We start from the raw sequence: 17,500 nt of genomic DNA, 5'->3' as shown, positions 1-17,500 counted from the left end.
ACACACACACGCGTGGACACACACACGTGGACACACACACGGACAGTGTGTTCCTCCCCTGCCCACAGGAGAGCCGTCTCTAGCCCGGGCTAGCCTCACGGCCCAGATGTGGCGCGACTCCAGATGCTAACACGTAAACAGACATGCTAATTAGCCCCCTGTTCCGTCGCTCTCTGACGACATTCCCGCTCCCGGAATCTGACCTGGGAATTCCTCAACCAAGTTTCTGCGGTGGTTTTCTCCCTGTGGTTACCTGATGTCGTCTACCCACTGTGCTAATTAAAGCCTGTGGCTAATTAGTCTGACTCTAATTAACAATGACAAATTAAACGCTCGCCCAAAAGGAACATCTTGAAATCGGCATCGCTTTGTTCAATTCCTGGAGTGAGGAGAGAATTCAGCTGCCTCTTCACAGACGCAATACAGTAGTGATACAGTGATAGTGATACAGTGATAGTGATACAGTGATAGTGATACAGAGGTGATACAGTGATAGTGATACAGAGGTGATACAGTGATAGTGATACAGAGGTGATACAGTGATAGTGATACAGTGATAGTGATACAGAGGTGATACAGTGATAGTGATACAGTGATAGTGATACAGTGATAGTGATACAGAGGTGATACAGTGATAGTGATACAGTGATAGTGATACAGAGGTGATACAGTGTATACAGTAGTGATGCAGCATTGATACAGTGTAAGGTCACAGTGGTGTGTCTAGACTCATTCCTTTGATTATCTATTTACATGTGAGATTTAGTTTGTGGCCAGTCCATTCTGATCCCCCCCAGCCTCCCCCCCCCCCCCCCCCTCGCGGCCGTGGCCCTGTAACAACCCCGTAGAACGGGCTCCCAGGAGGCCCCTGTCTGAGGACGTTGTTCTCCTTGTGGTCTCCTGTCCCATGGTGTGAGGAAGTTCTCCTTGTGGTCCTCTCCCCTGTACATCGGTCTGAGGACGTTGTTCTCCTTGTGGTCCTCTCCCCTGTCCCGCGGTCTGAGGACGTTGTTCTCCTTGTGGTCCTCTCCCCTGTCCCGCGGTCTGAGGACGTTGTTCTCCTTGTGGTCCTCTCCCCTGTACATCGGTCTGAGGACGTTGTTCTCCTTGTGTCTCTTCAGTTCTGGAGAAGAGCGAGTTCAAGGACGAGTCGCAGTTCTTCCGTTTCTATGCCGACGAGGAGGCGGAGGGCACGGGGACCAAGAGCAAGCAGCTGCAGAGGAACGACTTCAAGCTCATGGAGAACATCCTGGCCAAGTCCCTGGTGGTGAGGACGCGTCACTACACACACTGGGACACGGATACACACACACAGACAGACACAGACTAACACACACACACACACACACACACACACACACACACACACACACACACACACACACACACACACACACACACACACACAGACATAGACACACAGACACACACAAACACACATACATAGACACACACGCACACAGACACACGCACACACAAACACACAAACGCACACACAAACGCACACAGACACACGCACACCCAAACACACAAACACACACACAAACGCACACGCAAACGCATGCAGGCACACGCACGCACACACACACACAGACAGACACACGCAGACACACAGACACACACACACACAAAGACGCGTACAAATACATGTATAAACACAAAGCTGTGGCAGCAGAATGTTTCAGTCGCCACAAAACCACATGGTCTAACTGTCGTCCACAATAACAACATGAACAGAGACTCATGATGTCCATAAACAGGAAAAAACCCAGAGGGCAGCTGTGTGTGTGACTGTGTGTGTGTGTGTGTGTGTGCGTGACTGTGTGTGTGTTTTGTCTATGTGTGAATGTGTGTATGTTTGTGTATGTGTGACTTTATTTATACACACACACTGACACACGTATTCATTCATTAACTCACAGAGCAAACATTTTGTTGAGGGGCATCTGAAGCGTTATAAAGTGTGCGGTTGTACGGGTGTACGGGTGTGTGTGTGTGTGTGTGCGTGTACGTGTGTGTGATGCCTGGTGCGGAGGAACAGGCTGAGTTGTGGAGGACATTAGCTGCCAGCACTAGCTAATGCTAACTCCCTAGGAGCCACTTAGCCAAATCACCACTAGCCACTAGTTTAGCGGATTAGCAACGTGGCCAAAATGTGTTAATCCTGGATTTAAGTTGAATGGCTAAATTTGTTATAATTTAAGAAGTTTGGACTACTGAACCCTTTGAACGATGATATTTATAATACTATAATGATTTAGTAGCAAACACATTTTATCCGAATCTGCTTGCATGTCTTCAAGAAGCAGGTAGTGGTCAGGGTCATTGGGAATTGAACCCACAACCCTTCTGTTTGACTGTTCTAGATCCACCCGGAAGAGGAGGACTACGGCTTTGAGATCGAAGAGAAGAGCAAATCCATCGTGGTGAAGTCTGTCACCAAGGGCTCACACGCAGAGGTACTGTCTCTCTCTCTCTCTCTCTCTCTCTCTCTCTCTCTCTCTCTCTCTCTCTCTCTCTCTCTCTCTCTCTCTCTCTCTCTCTCTCTCTCTCTCTCTCTCTCTCTCTCTCTCTCTCTCTCTCTCTCTCTCTCTCTCTCTCTCTCTCTCTCTCTCTCTCTCTCTCTCCCCCCCATTGATGGCGGTCAAAACGATTTCACTCTATTGCCACTCAGCCAGGAAGTGATCTCTCCTCACCGGTGACCAATTAGACACGCCTCGCTCACACACACCCATGATCATCGGACACGCACATCATACACGCCCACTAATGTCAAACGGAATGACTGAAATTCACACAAACTCTGCATCTCAAGAGGAAACATGACATATTTTCCTATTTTGACACACACACACACACACACACACTCACACTCACACACACCGTGACACTCACACACACCGTGACACTCACACACAAACAGTGACACACTTACACACACACAGACACACATACAGACAGTGACAGATACACACACACATCACAGGTCATTTTACCCACCCTACCATTTACGCATCCACTTCCACCATCAGTCAGAGCACAAGCTGGGTGTTGTTGTGAGGGTGAAGTTATTTCAGTTGCACCCCGTTAGAATCCCTCCGGGCCCTTGATCAGTGAGATCCCCTCGAAAACAAGATGGTTCATCTCAAGGGGTTTCCTCTGAATAAAAATTGAAATAGAAATTGAATCAGACACAGCCACGGTGTTGGGCAGGTCTGGTCTCATCCCAGCCGCTCTGCGGTGTGTTCTGGTGACACTTCCACTCAGAGGACCGAGGGAATGCTGTTCCCCAGGGATTCCCGTCTCACGGAACGTCCTTGTTGCCCCAAACTCTGCCTGACGTCCCTAATATGGAGTTCACTGCAATGGGCCCTGTAGTCTCTCTACCTTTCTCTCTCTTTCACACTCGCTCCCTCCCCTTCTGTGTTTCTCTCTCTCTCTCTCTCTCTCTCTCTCTCTCTCTCTCTCTCTCTCTCTCTCTCTCTCTCTCTCTCTCTCTCTCTCTCTCTCTCTCTCTCTCTCTCTCTCTCTCTCTCTCTCTCTCTCTCTCTCTCTCTCTCTCCCCCTCCCTCCCTCCCTCCCTCCCTCCCTCCCTCCCTCCAAGAGTAGAATGGGTGTTATGAGGCAGCCCCACTGTGCCAACACAGTGAATGAGGCTCAGCTGATTCCCATGGGAGAGGAGTGGGGGAGGGGGGGGAGAGGGAGGGGGTGAGAGGGGGGGGGGGGGGGGGGGAGGTAGAGAGAGAGAGGGCGGAGAGGGCAAGGGACGAGGATTTGGAGGCATTCACTATAAAATGTGTCACATGCAGAGAGGGTAGTATACACACACACACACACACACAACACACACACACACACACACACACACACACACACACACACACACACACACACCACACACACACATCCTTCCATGTCAGTGGGGCTCCTTCCCTGCTTCCCCCAGACTCGGCCCTCTGCCAAAATAAAAAATCCCCCCCCCCCCCCCCCCCCCCACCCACACACACACCACCCGACTAAATCCCTGTCCTGGGACTTTGGCCCCCCAGGGGACAGATAGATCCTAGAGAGAGAATTACTTTCACATTGGCATCATTGATGTGCATGAAAACTACAGCTGAGCCCTGGCTGAAACTACAAATATGGACGCCATGGCTTTACTTCTGGCGAGAATGTACATCGAGAAATGATGTGTGTGCATTCAGAAGGAATGGGACACAGGAACAATCTCTGTATCTCTAACTAATAGATCCCATCTCTAATTCATGGACCTCTTCTACACATTTATCCTAGTTACTGTTGAATGTCGATGTTTTATAAGTATGTGCATTTAACCTCTACCCAGGGAGCCATTCGAAACAGATTGGTTTCATGCTTGTTTTATTGCTCAAATGCATTACATCCCATAATGTCATCAGCTAAATGAACGGTAAACGACTTACCGTTGAGGAAGCTCTGTGCTTGTTACCGGAGCTGCCAATGATCTAAAGGAAACAACCTCTGTCTTCTCCTCCTCTTCCTCCACCTTCCCCCCTTCCTCCTCTTCCCCACCCTCCTCCTCTTTCTCTCTTCTCCTCCTCTCTCCTCCTTCCCCCTTCCTCCTCTTCTCCCCTCGTCCTCCTCCTCCTCCTCCTCCTCCTTTCTTTCTTTCTTCTCCTCCTCTCTCCCCCTTCACACCTTCCTCCTCTTCCTCTTTCCCTCCTCTTCCTCTTTCCCTCCTCCTCTTTCTTTCTTCTCCTCCTCTCTCCACCTTCACCCCTTCCTCCTCTTTTCTCCTCCTCTTCCTCTCTCCTCCTTCACCCCTTCCTCCTCCCCCTCTTTCCTCCTCCTCCTCTTCCTCTTTCCTCCTCCTCCTGTTTCCCCCCCCCCCCCCCCCCCCCCCCCCCCCCCCCCCCCAGATGGCGGGTCTCCAGGTGGGGAGGAAGATCTTCACCATCAACGAGGACCTGCTGCTGCTGCGTCCGTTCCCCGAGGTGGAGACCATGGTCAACGCCTCCTTCTGCATCCGCAGGTCCCTCCGCCTGCTGGTCGCCACCAAGGCCAAGGAGTGGGTGCACACACACACTGAGACACGCACACACACACGCACACACAGAGACATACACAGAGACGCACACGCAGAGAGACGCATGCACAGAGACGTACACAGAGAGACAGACACACAACTCCACACACAGAGACCACACGCGCACAGAGACACACGCGCACAGAGACACACGCAGACACAGACAGGCACGCACTCAGTCACTCACTGATGGTCGCACACACGAAGTCACGCACTATCTCACTCACGCACACAGAGACACTCACTAACTCACTCACGCATACAGAGACACTCACTCACTCACTCACTCACTCACTCACTCACTCACTCACTCACTCACTCACTCACTCACTCACTCACGCCACTCACACAGTGGAAACATCAGCACACCAGTTGGTACAGTCCACTGGGTGGTCTGCTAAAGTTTATATATATATAAATATATCTGTATGTATGTATGTATGAACCACCTCCGGTGTCTCCTGTGACCCCAGGATCCTGAAGATCCCGGACCACCCGGAGACGCTGGCCTTCAGACTCTCTGGCTCCTCCCCCACTCACGTCCACGCCGTACGCAAAGGTGAGACCCCGTCCGTCCAGCGTCTTTTCCGCCGCCGCCGGGTTACCGTGGTTACGTCCGGAACCTTCCGCCGGCGATGTGCTACTGGTTTGATCCTTGAAGCGAAGTGCAGATGTTTTCAGTATTAGCGCTCAGGAAAACTACAGTATGGTGTTAGGAAAACTACAGTATGGTGTTAGGAAAACTACAGTATGGTGTTAGGAAAACTACAGTATGGTGTTAGGAAAACTATAGTATGGTGTAGGAAAACTACAGTAGGGTGTTAGGAAAACTACAGTATGGTGTTTGGAAAACTACAGTATTGTGTAGGAAAACTACGGTATGGCCTTGGGTGGTCCTGATACTGTCGTTGACTGAAACACGGCCCTGAAAGACGTTGTTATAACGTTTGGAAGTGTTGAGACATGATGACGCGGAAATCCCAACACCTATTCGCTTTAACTCAACTTGCGTTGCGTCTCTGCGTTTATATCTTTTCACTATTATTATTATTGTGATTGTTGTGATTATAATGATATATGTGCTGTGTTATATGTGTGTCTGTCAGCTTTTGTCAGGGTAAAACCTGTAATAATCTGCACAAACACGCATGCACACACACACACGCAAACAGATGGAGAAAACTATGCGTAAATATACTTATTCACCAAGCTATTCGCCCTTTAAACAGACAAGATGTTTGTTTGTGTCGTCCAGAATTGGTAATAGGAGAGGTTTAAATGTGTCTAAATGTTTAAATCGGTCCAAATGTGTAAACCAGGTGGGAGTGAGACACGCACGCACACACACACTCACTAACTCTCTTTCGTTCTCTCGCGCTCGCTCTATTTCCCATGTAAACAAGAGTGTTTTCAAATAGCACTGTTGCAATATGTCCTTAGCTTGACTTCACTTTATTATGTCTAGAGCTGTTGGCTGTGTCTCCCCCTCACTCTCTCTACTCTCCCTCATTTTCTCTCTCTCTCTCCTCTCTCTCTCTCTCTCTCTCTCCTCTCTCTCTCTCTCTCTCTCTCTCTCTCTCTCTCTCTCTCTCTCATATATCCTTCACTCGTTCTATTTCTCTCTCTCTCTCCCAGGCTCGCTCTTGCTTCTGTTTTTCTCTAACTCCCTCCCTCCTCCCACACCTGCTAGCCAGTTGTTTTTCCAGGACTAAGAAAGTGCTGTGCAGGTTCCAGACATATTTAATAACTCTGTCTCCTTCGTGGCTTTGTGTGGCGGCAGCTTAGAGCGTCAAACTGAACCCTGTTTACTAGCGAGGCGTCACGTAGCAGGCCTGATCTGCTTTCGCTTGACACGGATCACGAACCCTCAGATGCAATCACTGTTACTTTCCTGTCCTTCACGCACGCACGCACGCACGCACGCACGCACGCACGCACGCACGCACGCACGCACGCACGCACGCACGCCACTGCTCTATATTTACGGTAAACAGTCTTGAGTTCTTCTGACCTTTTGACCTCTGTGATGACCCCTGGCAGGCTCCGAGGCGGCGGGGGCGGGGCTCCAGCCAGGTCAGGTGATCCTGAGGTCAACGGGAGCAGCGTCAATCACAGCGACCACCAGGAAGTCCTGGATCACTTCAGCGCCCAGCACGCACAGCAGGAGACATTACGACGCCGTAAGAGAGAGAGACACACACACACACACACACACACACACACACACACACACACACACACACACACACACAGCAGGAGACATACGACGCCGTAAGAGAGAGGGAGACACACACACACACACACACACACACACACACACACACACACACACACACACACACACACACACACAGCAGGAGACATACAACGCCGTAAGAGAGAGAGAGAGAGAGACACACACACACACACACACACACACACACACACACAGCAGGAGACATACGACGCCGTAAGACACACACACACACACAGCAGGAGACATACGACGCCGTAAGACACACACACACACACACACATGATGTTTCAGGGATATGGTGATCCGTTGTGTAACTGTCATAATATTATCAGACGATTGGGGGAGCTTCTTTAAATGCTTAATTGTCTCTCGTCACAAAGTCCATTCGAGTGTGACTCCGGTTTAAAGCCCTGCTCTGCTATCGCAGTGTTAGAGCGAGACACTGCGGAGCCCGCTGGCTCCCAACGCGCTACGGAGGCACGGGATGTCCTCTTGGACCGCATCTGTTATGCTTCCTTTCCGCGGCTCGCTGCCTGGCCGCCGCCTCCACCTCCTCCCCCCAGCCCCTCACCTCCTCCCCCCAGCCCCGTCAACACAGCCACGCCGGTGGAAACACAGGGTCACACAGCCCTAAGTGCTCTGAGTGTGGTTGTTTTCCACCAGAAGGATGAAACGTCCCGATGTTTTGAGGATAAGAGACTTTGGCCGAGTGACGGTGGACTGTGATCGGAATCACAGACGCAGAACACACACAAACGCACGCACGCACGCACGCACGCACGCACGCACGCACGCACGCACGCACGCACGCACGCACGCACGCACGCACGCACGCACGCACGCACGCACGCACGCACGCACGCACGCACGCACGCACGCACGCACGCACGCACGCACGCACGCACGCACGCACGCACGCACGCACGCGCGCGCGCGCAAACTGCTGTGGCTTTTCGACGTAGACGTACAATCTGATGGCCTTCCCCAAGTATCGATCGGCTAATTAGATCTCACACATAGCCACACAATGCTGCGCGCACAACACACACACACACACACACAAACACCCACTCATTCTGCTAATTAGCAGCTGTAGATGGAAGAAGGCTGCTCAGAGGGGTTCTGTGATGAGGCAGCCGTGCGAGTACAGAAATGTACGTATGACTCATCGATTATAAAATAAGTACCCAGCCTCATTAATTAGTAAGAGCAGCAGACAGGCCAGGTCGTTATCTGTTCATTATCTGTGGGTGTTGCGGACAGGTTCTGTGTTATTCCAGGCTGACGTATCGGCGACTCTTCCACTCGTCGACAGTTCACGGGGCCGTCGGTCGCCAGAAATAATCGGGCATTTTGTTACGTTGTGACACGGGTGGACAGAGCCAGGCCCGTTACGACCGTGGTACTGAGCCTTCTCTCACTCTTTCTCACTCTCTCCTCTCTATCGCTCGCTGCGGTCTTCCTCTCTCTCTCTCTGCCTCTCTCGCTCCCTCACTCACTGATTCACTCACTCACTCTTTCCCTCTCGCTCACTCTTTCTCGCTCACTCTTTATCTATCTCTCTCTCTCTCTCTCTCTCTCTATCTCTGTCTCTGTCTCTCTCTGTCTCTCTCTCTGTCTCTGTCTCTGTCTCTCTCTGTCTCTCTCTCTCTCTCTGTCTCTCTCTGTCTCTGTCTGTCTCTCTCTCTCTCTCTCTCTCTGTCTCTCTCTCTCTCTCTCCCCCCCCCCCCCACACAGTGCCAGTGGGTGTACCGTGCGTTTGAGGACGTGGAGCCTCAGGGAGTGGAGGGTGATGAAGAGGAAGAGGGAGGTGTCTTCAGGCCGCTGCTGAACGGCTCCAGCGGAGAGGAGAACGCCGGAACCAACGGGACAGGTGACGCGACTCACAACAACTCACTGACGTGCATCATACCTTCATACCTTCTTTCACTAAATGTAGCCACTAATTGTATGTTGTACGTCCTGGCACTTAAAAAATAGTCCTTTGTGAAGCATCCTATCCTAGCCTATCTCCGTTGTATTCGGGGAATAGGTTAACCTAGCGATTGTTGGTGCTTGGCACTTGGTTCAATGAACAGCCTTTGTGTAGCGACACCGACAGCGATATATTGTTGTCTCTCTCGGCTAAACGCCCTCAATGTGAATGTAAATGTAGTATTCATCGTTAAATGTGCTTAAAACAAGATGCAGCAAAAGGCTTTCTGCCTGTGCCTGTGGGTGTGTGTGTGTGTGTGTGTGTGTGTGTGTGTGTGTGTGTGTGTGTGTGCTGTATACTGACCCGGTGGTCCCTGTGGCCCCCCGCCCTGCAGCAGAGCGCTGCCTGGACCGTCTCTCGGTGTCGGAGAGCCCCCCCCCCCACGGTGAGCCTCACCGTGGACAACGTGCACCTGAGCAGGGCGTGGTCTACGAGTACGTCAGCACCGCCGGCATCAAGAGCCACGTGCTGGAGAAGATGGTGGAGCCCAAGGGCTGCTTCAGCCTGACCGCCAAGGTGAGGGGGGGGGCCGGGGGGGGGGGGGAGGTGATGGAGGAGGGGAGGGGGAGGAGGTGGTAGATGGGAAGGAGGTTGAGGTGGAGGATGAGGGGTGGGGATGGGGTGGATGAGGTGGGGAGGAGGAGGAGGAGGAGGAGGAGGGGGGAGGTGGATGAGGTGGGGGAGGAGGAGGAGGAGGAGGAGGGGGGAGGTGGATGAGTTGGGGGTGAAGGTGGGGTTGGAGGGGGATTAGGTAAAGGAGGAGGATGGGGAGCTGGTGGTGCTGGTGGAGGAGGGGGAGGTGGGGAGGAAGAGGAGGTAGTACAGGAGGAAGATGGTGTTGCTTCAGCCTCACCACAAAGGTACCGCACTGGTGGAGGAGGTGGAGCTGGAGAAGGTGGAGGAGGAGGTGGAGGAGGTAGAGGGGAAGGAGGTTGAGGTGGAGACGGACGACATGGTGGAGCTGGAGGAGGACGTCACAGTAAATGTTGCCGATAATTCAGGAAAGAAATCATCAAACGTCAAATCTTTGTGAACATCCTTCGCCCACGTGCTCTTTAGCCGGCAACTTCAGTCCGTCTGACCCCAAACCGCCTCCCTCCTCCCCCCGTAGATCCTGGAGGCGTTCGGCCGCGACGACGCCCGCTTCGTGCGCAACTGCAGCGCGCTCATCTCCCAGAGCGAGCGCGTGGTCACCATGTCGCAGTACGAGTTCCGGCAGATCTGCGACACCAAGCTGGAGAGCCTGCAGCGCCGCATCATCAACTACCAGCAGGTGGGTGGGCCCCCGCCGCACGGGGGTGGTAGCTCCCGCTAGCTAACGGCTCTCTCATGGTCGTAGCCGGATATGAGGTCACCGAGGTCCAACAGCATCCGACTGCAGCGCCGGGGCCTGTCGTGGGGCAGGTCCGGTTCCTTCACTTTTTTTTTCCGTTTCGCGTCACAGCTAGCGAGTTTTTCAACGTTCATTTTCCTTTTTCAATTTCAATAAAATAATGAATTAAATATAATAATAATTTAAAAAAAGATATACATATATCTGTAGTGTACAGCTTGGGTTGTGTTTGGAGGCGTCATTTTCTTTATGAATTTTGCTTGATTTAAAGGAAAGAATTCTGCAGCTCACTCGTTTCTAAACCATGTCTACGGCCCCTGTCTGTCTGGGAGAGGCAAGCTAGCTAGCATGGAAACGTCTCAGCGTTTTCTCTCGCTCTTCCCTGGTGTCGTAAAGAGTGTCCTGGTGTCCTCATCTTGAATGTTATGAACAGGCTGGTCGCCAGATGTTGATGTGACGGTCTTAAATGTAATTAAACCACTGTCCTAAAATTTTAATTTGATCATCTGGGTCATGTAATGAAGCTTTCCTTACAATAATCTATCAAAATCAAGCAATTATATCCTCACGTCATGAGCTGAACGCCTCAATGTTCACTGGCGGGTCAAACCGCCACTGAAGCAGATATATTGAAGCAGATCTATTAGAGCAGATCTGTGGAAGCAGATCTGATGAAGCAGATCTATTGAGGCAGATCTATGGAAGCAGATCTGTTGAAGCAGATCCTTTGCACCCCTCCCTCCGTGTTGACCCGTCTGTCTTTCTCCTCACCTCCTTCCTCCCTCTCCTCCTCCGTCCTCCTCCTCCATCCTCCCCCTCTTCCTCCTCCACCTCCTCCTCCTCCTCCTCCTCCCTCTCTTCCTCCCTCTCCTCCTCCTCCTCCTCCTCCTCCTCCTTCCTCCCTCTCCTCCTCCTCTTCCTCCTCCTCCTCCTCCCTCTCTTCCTCCCTCTCCTCCTCCTCCTCCTCCCTCTCCTCCTCCTCCTCCTCCTCCTTCCTCCCTCTCCTCCTCCTCTTCCTCCTCCTCCTCCTCCTTCCTCACTCTCTTCCTCCCTCTCTTCCTCCCTCTCTTCCTCCCTCTCCTCCTCCTCCTCCTCCTCCTCCAGTTTGCTGAGGAGCTGAGGAACAAGGCGTGGCCCTCGGTGAAGCCTGCGAGCGTGCACGTGGCGGGCGTGCCGGGCCACCCGCTGGGCTGCATGGACTTCGTGCCGACCAACCTGCACGTGAACCTGATGCAGGTGAGCTACGCCAAGAGCGCCGCCACCAGCACGGGCCGCGCCTTCAGCATCCGCTTCGGACGCAAGAACTCCTTCTACGGCCTGGACCCCGACCAAGGTACACACACACACACACACACACACACACACACACACACACACACACACACACACACACACACACACACACACACACACCGACCAAGGTACACACACACATCGACCAAGGTACACACACACACACACACACACACCAAGGTACACACACACACACACACACACATACACACACACATACACCCCGACCAAGGTACACACACACACACACACACACACCCGACCAAGATACAAACACACACACACACACACACACACACACACACACACACACAGATCAAGGTACCCACACACTCTGATATACACACTTAAACCCACACTGATTCAAATACGGACCCTGACACACACACACACACACACAGACATACACACTGACCAAGGTACACACAATCACACACAGTTATACACTGTGGCAACCCGGCACGTTGAGCGCACCAACTCCTCCCAAACAGGACACCATTTCGTTGGTGAAAAGCCACAAAAAGGCATGTTTAATTACAGAACATAAAAGTCTCTCCAAAACACAAATAACGTAAACCTTGAGGAATCAACGGTCCCCTCCTTCGTGGGTGGAATCCCGTCACCCACGAGGACCGGCCTCTCCGTGCAGGAGCTCCAGGGCTGGGAGAGCCCTGAATGAGTGGAGAAGCGGGCTATTTAAGCCCTGCTTCTCCACTTGTTCCTCAGGTGCTCTCAATATCCTTAATTGGCCTGGGCCGGGTTGCCACAACACACACACACACACACACACACACGCACACACACACTGTTATACAAACAAAGACACACACTGTTATACACACACATACACATTATCTAACACTAATATTTCCCTCGTTCTCTGCTTAAGCCGTCTGGGGGCCGTCAGGGGAAACCAAGTCATTCCATCTCTAACACGACGGCTTAACCTCCTCCACATCCGCGCTGATCATCTCGTCTAATTAGCCCCTCCATGCCAATTAGAGCCCACAGCAGAGGCCCCACGCCGCCCACATTACCCAGAGTTCCCACACTGAGGCCGACCCCAGCCGAACCGCCAATCAGAGGGGCCGATCAGCCTGGCTCTCTGTCCGGGGGCCGGGGGGGACGACGACGTCAACACTCACAAACCGAAGAGAAATAAAGATTGAGAGAGTAATTACAAGAGAGGCGATAAAGCATAATGCTCTGAGGAGGACCAGAATGTAGCCCGCTAGCGTAGCGCTGCTAGCATACTGTAGCTAGTGCAGCGCTGCTAGTATGCCGCAGGGAGCCATTGCAACGGTGCAACTAGCATAGTGCTGCTAGCTTTGGGCTAGTAGCATAGTGCTGCTAGCTGTGGGCTAATAGCATAATGCAGCTAGCTGTGGGCTAGCAGCATAATGCAGCTAGCTGTGGGCTAATAGCATAATGCAGCTAGCTGTGGGCTAGTAGCATGGTGCTGCTGGTGCAAGGCTACCAGTGCTGTGTTGCTGATGGGCCGTGGTGCTAGCCTCATAGCTAGCCTCACGCTGTTCACTGGCTAAGATGTAGAGAGCGTTCCAAGACCGTCAGGTCCTTCTTATCTTTATCACACACGGGTCGGGACCCTCTGCTCAAAGAAGTGCCGCTAACGGGGAGAATAGAACACAAAACAGCTGTCTGTCTAGGAGGCAGACGTGCTAACGGCGATAGCATATTTACGGTATACCGTAGTCATGGTAACATCTGCTCAACAGTTGTGGCAACAGTTATGTGAGGGTCGGGTTATTTCTCTACGCGTAGTACATACTTTGTTTGCTAGGTAGCGTATGGCTATATTAGGAGTTCTATGAGTTATTTTGATTTTTACAACTCCCAAGAAGTGACAGCTTTGTGGCAATGGCCGCCCCATTATGGGGTTGTGTTACCTCAGGTGATGCGTAATTACCCCTTCTCCCGCTAGCATAGCCTAGAGCTATATATAAAGTGCATGTGCCACTGGGGACTCCCTGACTCGACTTAATTATAACCTTGGCTTCGTGTTGATATTACACACACAGGGCCTTCCATAGATCCCTATTTTGCAGCGGCGGGCTGATGGCAGAAGTCATGGGAGCTATTTTTGGCACCCCGCCCGTGTAAATAACTTAACGCTTGGTGAATAACTATCTGCGTTTGTTCTATGTGGTTTGCCAGACGATGCCTTAGACGGGGTTTATAAGGGAGGCCAAAGGGTGCGGTGGAAGTGCAGTCTGATGAGGTGCTCTCCTGTGTGTGGGGGGGGGGATGTCTCCGGCCTCCAGACCCGGTCGATGTGGGGCGCAGGAGGTTGTCGTCCGCTGAGCAGTAACCATACAGCGCCTCTGCGCTGCGGCAGCTACAGTTATTATAATGAAGGATTCGCGGGCTGTGAAGGAGGAGGTGGGGTGCAGCGGTCAGGGTGCTTTGGACTCCTAGCCGAACGGTACCAGGGTTCGATCCCCCCGAGGTCCTCAGTCTACCCTGTGGGCGTCCAGCTTCTGCCAAGACATCCGAGCCCCTCCCTGTTCCGAGTGACGTGCGTCTCATTTTACTGTGGGACGTTTTTGTATGAAAGCGTCTAAGAGTCGTCCGGTTCAAGGTCCACAACATGTGCCACATTTAATATTTAATAATTAATATACTTTGATTAATTTGGGAGAGGCTTCCATTCCCCGTGAACACAGACCAAGATCTGGTATCTCAGTCATCAGGTGCAAGGTCCACAACATGTGCCAGATTTTCACATTTAATGTTTAATCGTTAATATATTTTAGTTAATTTGGGAGAGGCTTCAATCACAGGAACACAGACCAAGATCTGGTACCTCAGTCATCTGGTTCACAACATGTGCCAGATTTTCACATTTAATGTTTAATCGTTAAAGGGGACATATTATACCACCAGCTGTGAGTGTGATTAGCCATTACAAGCTGTTTTGTTTTTGATGCGTGCTGGATAGATCAGTCCACCAGCCTACCCAGTGGACTGAAGCTAACGTTGCTCATCTATCCAGCACACATCTAGGTGGGCACGCCCACCTGTGATGATGTCAGAAGCTGCACATTTTCAAAAAATGGCTTGTAACGGCTAATCACACACACCTGGTGGTATAACATGTCCCCTTTAATATATCTTAGTTCATTTGGGGGAGTGTTCCGTCCCATGAACGCAGCTCAAGCTCCGCCCTCTCCGTGTCCCCCACAGCCAACCTGAACCCGATGTCCCACACCCAGCACTGCGTCACCAGCATGGGGGCGCCGGCCTGGAACTGCACCGCCCCGGAGGGGGAGGAGCCGGAGCCCGAGGGGGTGGGGCCTGTGGATGGGGAGGAGGGGCCCGGGGAGGGGAGGCGGGGCCTCCAGGGGGAGGGCGGGCTCAGCTTCCTCCTGAAGCAGGAGGACGTGGAGACGCAGGACGCGTACGTCCGTCTGTACAGCCGGCTGGACGCGGCGGTGCGGGAGATGAGGCAGTACGTCGCCCAGATCGACGTGTAAGTGTTACAGCGGCGCGAGCTAACCTCACCCTGCACAACCATTCACATTTACATTACACTTAGCTGAGGGAGGGAGGGAGGGAGGGATGGAGAGAGAGTGACGAAGGGAGAGAGAGACAGAGTGCTGGGATGGGAGCTATACTGGGATTAGGATTATCCTCAGATTAACCACAGGTGAGATCCCACTGAGGTTGAGGTGGTCAGATTACCCTCAGATTCGTCCCAGGTTAAGTCATGTCTCCGCCCCCCCCCCCCAGCCTGCTGTCCTCCATCACGGAGCCCACCCAACCCCTGGGGGGCGAGGAGGGGGGCGGCGGGGGTCCGGTGATCTGCGAGCCCTGCCCCGCCCCCCCGTTGTCTCCCTGCTGCGAGGAGGGCGTGGACCCGGACCGTACGGAGCACGGCGGCATCAAGAGGGTCTGCTTCAAGGTGGAGGAGGAGGAGCAGGAGGACTCCGGCCACGACACCATGAGCTACCGGGACTCCTACAGGTGACCCATCCCCTCCGTCACCCCAGCTCTCCAGCACTCTGTCTCTCTCTCCCTTCGTCACTCTCTCTCCATCCCTCCCTCCCTCACTCTATCCCTCCATCATTCTATGTCTCTCTCCCTTCCTCCCTTCATCTCTCTATCTCTCGCTCCCTATATCCCTCCCTCATCGCTCTCTCTCCCTCTCTCCCTCCATCACTATCTCCGTCTCCATCCCTCCCTCACTCTATGTCTCACTTCCTCCCTCCCTCCTCAGTCTATCTCTCCATCACTCTCTCTCTCCCTCTATTCCCCCCTTCCCTCCCTCTGTCTTCTAGAGGTCATCATGTAACATAGAATACTATCTGATAAGCTAGAATTGCGTTGGTGTGTTTGTGTGTTTTACGTGAGCCTGCATGTTTGAGGTTTGTATTTGTGTGTTTGCCTTGGCTGTCACAGCTGGAACATGCATAAAAGGTTGTAGATGTGTGTGGGTGTGCATACTGCAGCTTGTGTGCTTCCCAATGTGGCAGCTGTATGTTGACAGTCTGTACGTGTGTGTGTGTGTGTGTGTGTGTGTGTGTGTAAATGCTTTACAATGAGGCCGTGTTTGTCGATCACGGAGGGTGCGTTTGCCAGCAACACTATCAAACAAGAATGGGGATAGGTAATTCCTTCGCGCTTAATCCAGCAGCTTCAGATTCAGTGTGTGGCACCAGGCCGCTATAATTACACCTTACGTCTCCTCTATATCCAGCCTCCAGGCTAAACAAAGACGGGCTGTTTGTGTTGGATCCACGCTCAGCCAAAACAAAGGTTTACTGAGAGGGAAGCGCACGGGAACGGAGAAAATGGGTCTCTCTGTCTGCCTTGTGAATGGCGAGAGATAATACACATGCACACACATGCACACAGAGACTTGCACACATACATGCACGCACGCACGCACACACACACACACACACACACACACACACACACACACACACCCGTGCACACACACACACATCGCTTCGGTGGTGTACACTTCCATTGAAAAATAAACAGGTCCCAGATCCTTCCTGTTGCAGAACATATCCCAGTGATCAACAGGCATTACCTTTGACCCATTTCTATTTCAGTCTTTCAGAAGACGCTTTTATCCTTCAGCGGACACAAATGACAGTGAATGAGTTTTCCAGCTACAGAACTGTCTTTGTAGAGAAGGTAGGGGTTAGCCCGCTGGCAGACGCCTACAGGTAGACGCAGACAGTGCAGGGTCTGACCCCCTGACCCGCTGACCCCTGACCCCCTAGAGGTTCCTGGTCCGCTGTACAAAGAGGTTGGTTCAGCTCCCGCCTCGCTCCGCTGCCGCGCTTCAGAGGGGGGGTGTGTACCGCGTGACAGGCAGCGTCTCTTCCCCCGCACTAATGAGGAGCACCTCTCCTCTCGTCTGAGCGCTCCACGCCTGACGTGGCCGCTCCTGAGATGGTTTGTTTACGCTCTCCTGTAAATGAGGGTGATGCTAACAGGATGAAACGATGTCTCGCTTCTCTATCATTACGGAGGAAGAGAGCTTCGAGGTAGAGAGGTAGAGGTAGAGAGAGAGGGAGGGGGAGAGAGAGAGAGGGGGAGCGGGAGAGGGAGAGAGAGAGAGAG

At 52.5% G+C, this 17,500-nt stretch overlaps 1 protein-coding gene and 1 long non-coding RNA gene across 2 annotated transcripts in view; both read left to right on the top strand.

Annotated features, from left to right (window-relative positions):
- Positions 1 to 803, top strand: part of LOC132459071 (uncharacterized) — a 4,239-nt gene extending 3,436 nt beyond the window's left edge. Inside the window, exons 1-3 of the long non-coding RNA XR_009526102.1 lie at positions 1 to 428; positions 507 to 553; positions 663 to 803. The exon at positions 1 to 428 is cut by the window's left edge and continues 3,436 nt beyond it. This is a non-coding gene — a long non-coding RNA (uncharacterized LOC132459071). The remainder of the gene's footprint in view (positions 429 to 506; positions 554 to 662) is intronic.
- Positions 1 to 17,500, top strand: part of prex1 (phosphatidylinositol-3,4,5-trisphosphate-dependent Rac exchange factor 1) — a 66,661-nt gene that overhangs the window by 30,292 nt on the left and 18,869 nt on the right. Inside the window, 13 exon segments of the mRNA XM_060060289.1 lie at positions 1,122 to 1,267; positions 2,367 to 2,459; positions 4,899 to 5,047; positions 5,539 to 5,624; positions 7,106 to 7,150; positions 7,153 to 7,233; positions 9,028 to 9,202; positions 9,646 to 9,686; positions 9,689 to 9,792; positions 10,388 to 10,549; positions 11,714 to 11,942; positions 15,107 to 15,392; positions 15,653 to 15,886. Coding sequence (XP_059916272.1) covers positions 1,122 to 1,267; positions 2,367 to 2,459; positions 4,899 to 5,047; positions 5,539 to 5,624; positions 7,106 to 7,150; positions 7,153 to 7,233; positions 9,028 to 9,202; positions 9,646 to 9,686; positions 9,689 to 9,792; positions 10,388 to 10,549; positions 11,714 to 11,942; positions 15,107 to 15,392; positions 15,653 to 15,886 — 1,831 coding nt within the window.

Source organism: Gadus macrocephalus, chromosome 1 (genome assembly GCF_031168955.1).
Source record: "Gadus macrocephalus chromosome 1, ASM3116895v1".
In the NCBI taxonomy this organism is placed as follows: domain Eukaryota; kingdom Metazoa; phylum Chordata; class Actinopteri; order Gadiformes; family Gadidae; genus Gadus; species Gadus macrocephalus.
Note: the sequence above shows the minus strand (reverse complement) of the source record. Positions and strands in the feature narration are given on the sequence as shown.